The 6,958-nt window shown below is 53.1% G+C and overlaps 1 protein-coding gene across 6 annotated transcripts in view; it reads left to right on the top strand.

Moving 5' to 3' along the window:
• vps28 (vacuolar protein sorting 28 homolog) overlaps positions 1 to 6,830 on the top strand; it is a 9,317-nt gene extending 2,487 nt beyond the window's left edge. For 4 of the 6 annotated variants that reach the window (XM_012955106.3, XM_012955104.3, XM_031895969.1 and 1 more), the window contains exons 2-10: positions 845 to 899; positions 985 to 1,013; positions 1,134 to 1,171; positions 2,533 to 2,622; positions 2,802 to 2,907; positions 3,284 to 3,385; positions 4,511 to 4,564; positions 4,911 to 5,002; positions 5,510 to 5,855. In XM_012955106.3, the coding sequence (XP_012810560.1) occupies positions 863 to 899; positions 985 to 1,013; positions 1,134 to 1,171; positions 2,533 to 2,622; positions 2,802 to 2,907; positions 3,284 to 3,385; positions 4,511 to 4,564; positions 4,911 to 5,002; positions 5,510 to 5,627 (666 nt within the window). In that variant the 5' untranslated portion in view covers positions 845 to 862 and the 3' untranslated portion in view covers positions 5,628 to 5,855. 6 annotated transcript variants of the gene reach the window in all.
• Positions 6,831 to 6,958: the final 128 nt, after the last annotated feature.

The following is a 6,958-nucleotide window of genomic DNA, read 5'->3' on the forward strand; positions in this document are numbered from 1 at the left end:
GGGATATTTACCCCCCAACCTGCTCTGTGTGAGGGACATTTACCCCCCAACCTGCTCTGTGTGAGGGATATTTACCCCCCAACCTGCTCTGTGTGGGGGACGTTTCTTGGTGTTTTTATGAAAGATGGATAATGTGGGGCTAAAAGGCCACTCCCCCATCAGCCTATGGTTTGTACTGTTGCCATAGTTACTGTATTATTACTGTGTGTCTTTGCTCCCAGCTTGGGGCATTTACTTTGCCAGGCAGATGTGTATGTGCCCCCTACCCACTAGCCAGGGGCAGTCACAGCAAGTTGTAGTATCCAAGCCATTGCCCCATACGCACACCTTCCTATTGGTCCATTTGTTTGGGCTAATCCCCGAAGCGCAGCACCCCCGACGGTAGCCCCGCCAGCAGCACCCCCGACGGTAGCCCCGCCAGCAGCACCCCCGATGGTAGCCCGCCAGCAGCACCCCCGACGGTAGCCCCGCCAGCAGCACCCCCGACGGTAGCCCCGCCAGCGGCACCCCCGACGGTAGCAACTGGCAGGGGCAATAATCCTCCTTCCCCGAGGGTCTTAGGGGTATCAGCCCAAACTGCCCCCCAACTGACTGTGTGTACTCGGGCTTTGTGCTGGGGATCTGCCCAACTGGCCCAACAGCCCGGGTACGTGCCCTCCGTGGGGTGACTGAGTGACCTCATCAGAAATATGTTTCCCTGAAAATCTGCATATTAATTGTCATGCAAATCGCTTACACCGTAATGACATCATAGCCCTTATTGTAGCTGTTTGTGCTGTGGGCATGAAGGGGTTAAACTGAAGGGACTGTAAGTACAAGGGCCGTTTCCTTTATTTCCCTGCAGGTCCCTTGATCTGTCAGAATGTTCCATGGGATTCCTGCCCCGGCCAACATTGGGGGTAAGTAGCGCCCCTCGGTGGGGCAATTACTGGCGCCTGCCTGGGGATCTTCCTCTCATCATTATTGTCTCTGCTTTCCTTCCAGCTCCCGGAAATAAGCCTGAACTGTATGAGGTGAGATTGGTAGGGAGGGGGCGTGGCTAGAGTGTGACTGAACCCCCAGAGCTTGCACTCAGTCGGGGGCTAGAAGCCATTTTGTCTATTGCTGAACCTTCTGTGTTTTTCTACTTCCAGGAAGTGAAGTTGTACAAGAATGCGCGGGAACGAGAGAAGTAAGTACCGACCCCTCCATTACTGGCACTGATCTACTGGCACTGCCCCTGGTACTGCCCCAGGCACACCGGCAACTGCCCCTCATACAGGGAACTCTCAGTATCACGGGATATGGGATAATGTACCCCCTACTGTAAGTGATAAGGATATTAGCAGTCACTGAGGGGTTCTGTGCCCCCCATATAAAGGCACAAGGCTGCAGGCTGAGTTATACAGGGAACTCTGAGTATCACTCATGTATTATAAGGGATAATGTACCCCCTACTGTAAATGATAAGGATATTAGCAGTCACTGAGGGGTTCTGTGCCCCCCATATAAAGGCACAAGGCTGCAGGCTGAGTTATACAGGGAACTCTGAGTATCACTCATGTATTATAAGGGATAATGTACCCCCTACTGTAAATGATAAGGATATTAGCAGTCACTGAGGGGTTCTGTGCCCCCCATATAAAGGCACAAGGCTGCAGGCTGAGTTATACAGGGAACTCTGAGTATCACTCATGTATTATAAGGGATAATGTACCCCCTACTGTAAATGATAAGGATATTAGCAGTCACTGAGGGGTTCTGTGCCCCCCATATAAAGGCACAAGGCTGCAGGCTGAGTTATACAGGGAACTCTGAGTATCACTCATGTATTATAAGGGATAATGTACCCCCTACTGTAAATGATAAGGATATTAGCAGTCACTGAGGGGTTCTGTGCCCCCCATATAAAGGCACAAGGCTGCAGGCTGAGTTATACAGGGAACTCTGAGTATCACTCATGTATTATAAGGGATAATGTACCCCCTACTGTAAATGATAAGGATATTAGCAGTCACTGAGGGGTTCTGTGCCCCCCATATAAAGGCACAAGGCTGCAGGCTGAGTTATACAGGGAACTCTGAGTATCACTCATGTATTATAAGGGATAATGTACCCCCTACTGTAAATGATAAGGATATTAGCAGTCACTGAGGGGTTCTGTGCCCATATAAAGGCACAAGGCTGCAGGCTGAGTTATACAGGGAACTCTGAGTATCACTCATGTATTATAAGGGATAATGTACCCCCTACTGTAAATGATAAGGATATTAGCAGTCACTGAGGGGTTCTGTGCCCCCCATATAAAGGCACAAGGCTGCAGGCTGAGTTATACAGGGAACTCTGAGTATCACTCATGTATTATAAGGGATAATGTACCCCCTACTGTAAATGATAAGGATATTAGCAGTCACTGAGGGGTTCTGTGCCCCCCATATAAAGGCACAAGGCTGCAGGATTTATGCTGCCCTGTCGCTACAGATGTTACAGAATCTCGCCCGCCCCACCCAGTCTCTCCCTGTATATATACAATATGCACTATTTGCCCCCCAGGTATGATAACATGGCGGAACTGTTTGCGGTTGTTAAGACGCTGCAGGCGCTAGAGAAGGCATACATTAAGGATTGTGTATCCCCCAGCGAGTGAGTATGAAGGGAATGGGGCACAGGAACCTCTCTCTCTATTGCCCCCTATATAATGGTCTTTTTCCTCCCACCCCTGTCTCTTCCCCTTCCCTGCCCCCCCCCCTTATATACCCCTTTATATACCCCATGCTTCTGTTTGTGCACACACACCTGTAACTGCCCCCTGTTTGCCCCAGATACACAGCGGCCTGCTCTCGCCTCCTGGTACAGTACAAAGCTGCCTTCAAACAGGTGCAAGGGGCCGAGGTTGGATCCATCGATGATTTCTGCCGGAAATACAGGGTGAGCCCTATAAGCTGCCCGTGGGGCTGTTGGTATGGGGGTGGGGGGGCTGTTCCATCTAAATAGCCGGTACCATAGTATTATGGGTCTGTGGCTTTAGGTTCCTAGAACCTTAGAAGTAGCTTAGAGCGTTCCATGTATGGCTGCTGGCCAGTGTGCTTGTCAGGGGATTATAACACAACAGGAAGCTTAAGGCTTTGGGAGGGAATGGGGGGGCAAATAAAGCAAAAGGGAAATCATTATGTGCTCGTTAGAACAGAAGATTATCCGGCTAATATGCCCCTCCCCGCGCTCCTGCTTGTACCTTACTCTGTATATCCCTGTCATGTGACTTGTTTCTTTGGTCAATTCTGCCCCTCGCTGTGTTGCCCCTCAGCTTGACTGCCCTTTGGCCATGGAAAGAATAAAAGAGGATCGACCAATCACCATCAAGGATGATAAAGGGAATCTGAACCGCTGCATTGCTGACATTGTATCTGTAAGTGGATCTAGCTGGTATGTACGGGGGGATATGTCCAGGCTGGTCTGTACGGGGGGAATGTGTCCAGGTTGGTCTGTACGGGGGCAGGAATGGGCACGGGGGGGGGATGTGTCCAGGCTGGTCTGTACGGGGGCAGGAATGGGCACGGGGGGGGATGTGTCCAGGCTGGTCTGTACGGGGGCAGGAATGGGCACGGGATGGGGATGTGTCCCGGCTGGTCTGTACGGGGGCAGGAATGGGCACGGGATGGGGATGTGTCCAGGCTGGTCTGTACGGGGGCAGGAATGGGCAAGGGATGGGGATGTGTCCAGGCTGGTCTGTACGGGGGCAGGAATGGGCACGGGATGGGGATGTGTCCAGGTTGGTCTGTACGGGGGCAGGAATGGGCAAGGGATGGGGATGTGTCCAGGCTGGTCTGTACGGGGGCAGGAATGGGCACGGGGTGGGGATGTGTCCCGGCTGGTCTGTACGGGGGCAGGAATGGGCACGGGGTGGGGATGTGTCCCGGCTGGTCTGTACGGGGGCAGGAATGGGCACGGGGTGGGGATGTGTCCAGGCGGGTCTGTATGGGGGCAGGAATGGGCACGGGGTGGGGATGTGTCCCGGCTGGTCTGTACGGGGGCAGGAATGGGCACGGGGTGGGGATGTGTCCCGGCGGGTCTGTACGGGGGCAGGAATGGGCACGGGGTGGGGATGTGTCCCGGCGGGTCTGTACGGGGGCAGGAATGGGCACGGGGTGGGGATGTGTCCAGGCGGGTCTGTATGGGGGCAGGAATGGGCACGGGGTGGGGATGTGTCCAGGCGGGTCTGTACGGGGGCAGGAATGGGCACGGGGTGGGGATGTGTCCCGGCTGGTCTGTACGGGGGCAGGAATGGGCACGGGGTGGGGATGTGTCCAGGCGGGTCTGTACGGGGGCAGGAATGGGCACGGGGGGGGGGGGTGCTGCCGCCGGCTCTGCAGCAGGGAGGGAGAGTAGGCAAGAAAGGGTAATGTACAGTTATGTCCTTTGTATCATTGTACCCCCCTTCCCCGGGCATTATAAGCGGCATGGCTCCGCCTTTCCGTGGGGGGGGGTGCCCTTCTGCGTGCCCCCATACTGACACTTCCCTTTGTCTCTCCAGCTCTTCATCACTGTCATGGACAAACTGCGCCTGGAGATCCGCGCCATGGATGAGGTACTGTCTGTGTGTGTGTAGCCCTGAGCTGTCTGGCACAGTGGGGTGGCACGGGGGGTGTTGGTGTGGGACTGGGTGGGAGGGTGCCACTATGGGTATGGGAAGGAAGGAGGGTGCCGGTGTGGGACTGGGTGGGAGGGTGCCACTATGGGTATGGGAAGGAAGGAGGGTGCCGTTGTGGGACTGGGTGGGAGGGTGCCGGTGTGGGTATGGGAAGGAAGGAGGGTGCCGTTGTGGGACTGGGTGGGAGGGTGCCGGTGTGGGACTGGGAAGGAGGGTGCCAGTGTGGCCCTAGGTTGTATCTTTGTGGCCCCTGAGAGTCTCTTCATATACAATCATTCCTCAGATCCAGCCTGACTTGCGGGAGTTAATGGAGACCATGAACAGGATGAGCCACCTCCCTCCTGATTTTGAGGGACGGGAGAAAGTGAGTCAGTGGTAAGTATGATCTCCTACACTTCCCATCATCCCCTTCTGCCTACAGACCCCCTAGTCTTACTCTTTCCACGTGGTTTCACCCAATTTCCATTCCCAGTGTTAGTACAGGGGAGTAGCTTAGGGGGCTGTTCCTGCTGAATTGTGCAGGGGAATCCCTATGTGCCATAGTATTATGGTAACTCTCTGTACAGGCTATGGGCAAACTTAGGGGGCTGTTCCTGCTGAATCGTGCTTAGTACAGGGGAATCCCTATGTGCCATAGTATTATGGTATCTCTCTGTACAGGCTATGGGCAAACTTAGGGGGCTGTTCCTGCTGAATTGTGCTTAGTACAGGGGAATCCCTATGTGCCATAGTTTTATGGTATCTCTGTACAGGCTATGGGCAAACTTAGGGGGCTGTTCCTGCTGGATTGGGCTCAGTACGGGGGAATACAGATCATGGCTGTGCCTGTGAGGCAGTTGCTAGGGGCAGTACCACTGACTCTCTATCTCCCCCTGGCTGCAGGTTACAGAAGCTCAGCAGTATGTCGGCGTCGGATGAACTGGATGATTCCCAAGTGCGGCAAATGTTGTTCGATTTAGAATCTGCCTACAATGCCTTCAATCGCTTCCTCCATTCCTAATCTCCCTCACTCCTATCAACTGCCCCCCCCCGGGGCTCCTACAGTTGCTGATAGTGACATCACTCATCCTGTCAGTCGCCGCCGCCCCCCCCAGCACCTCTTATTGTGATGTCACTTATCCCTTCAGCCTCCTGTTTGGGCTGCCAGTGACCTCACTGAGATCAGATTAATGTGCAATGGGAATTAAAGGGGATATAAACCCTGCTGCACAGCGCTGCTCCACCGAATGTTGTTGCTGAACTACAAATCCCAGAATAATGTAACATATAATGAAGGGTGAGGCATGCTGGGAGCTGTAGTCCAGCAACATCAGGGTTGGATTCTTAAAGCAATATTGCCCAATAAAACTTTCCCCCATTAAAATGCAAAAGAATCCCCCAATGAGAATCCCAGCTGATGTGAGTAAATCCGGCTCCCTGTTCTCTGTTCCTGCAATTGGAGTTGGGAGCAATAAGCACAGTTTCCCAGCACTGAACAAGTCTGTCCCTTTATCCCCATGTCTGATTCCTGTGCCATATAATGACGGGAAAATGCCATCATTATCTCTATATGTAAGGTACCAGCAAGGGGCCTGACACAGGGAATCAGCATTCTCATTGGTCACTTCTCTTGTATCTATAGTGAAGTTTTGGCTCAGTAGAATTCTCATTGGTGCATATTCTTGCATCTATAATTATGTTTTTGGAAACTTCTATAGCAACATTAGGGGGCGCAGTGGGGCAGCATGGCTGGGTTTATATCCCCTTTAAAGCCTCATCTTTCAGGCCATTTAATTGGCCGACAGAGCCCTTTGGCACCAACCATGAAATGGGTCAGTATCTGTGTGTCCCACAGTAATGGGCCAGTGTTTGTGCCGCTTCGTTACAGTTATTTATTGCTGTGTCAGTGTGGGGGCTCCGTGGGTACGGGCCATTCATTAGCCCCAGTGTAAATGGGGGGGTAACTAGGCCTGCCCACAGGGGCTCGTAGGGGGAGTAGATCCCTACCTTCAGGCAAAGCCCATTGGCGCGTTTCCCATTGCTGGAGTCACGGGGGGGCTTGTTGGACCCTAGAGGCTGGTTCTGATCACTGGCTCAGGGGCTCTGTAACATCATTGTGCCCCTCCCCCCTGTATTGCCCCTCCGCCATGTATTGCCCCCACACTCTGCTCCCCTTGGGGGTTGTGTCTTTTCCTTGTATGTAAATAAAGGACATTTGTTGGGTGCTGTGTGTTGGATTTGTTTGCCCCCCAGGGAAATGAAGGGTAGATTGATTGGAATCCAGGGGCAGGTTTGAAAATCCTGCGGGGCTGAGGGTGAATAATTAAAAAACTAGATATAAAAAAAAAAAAA

The sequence above is a fragment of the Xenopus tropicalis genome, chromosome 2 (genome assembly GCF_000004195.4).
Source record: "Xenopus tropicalis strain Nigerian chromosome 2, UCB_Xtro_10.0, whole genome shotgun sequence".
In the NCBI taxonomy this organism is placed as follows: Eukaryota; Metazoa; Chordata; class Amphibia; order Anura; family Pipidae; genus Xenopus; species Xenopus tropicalis.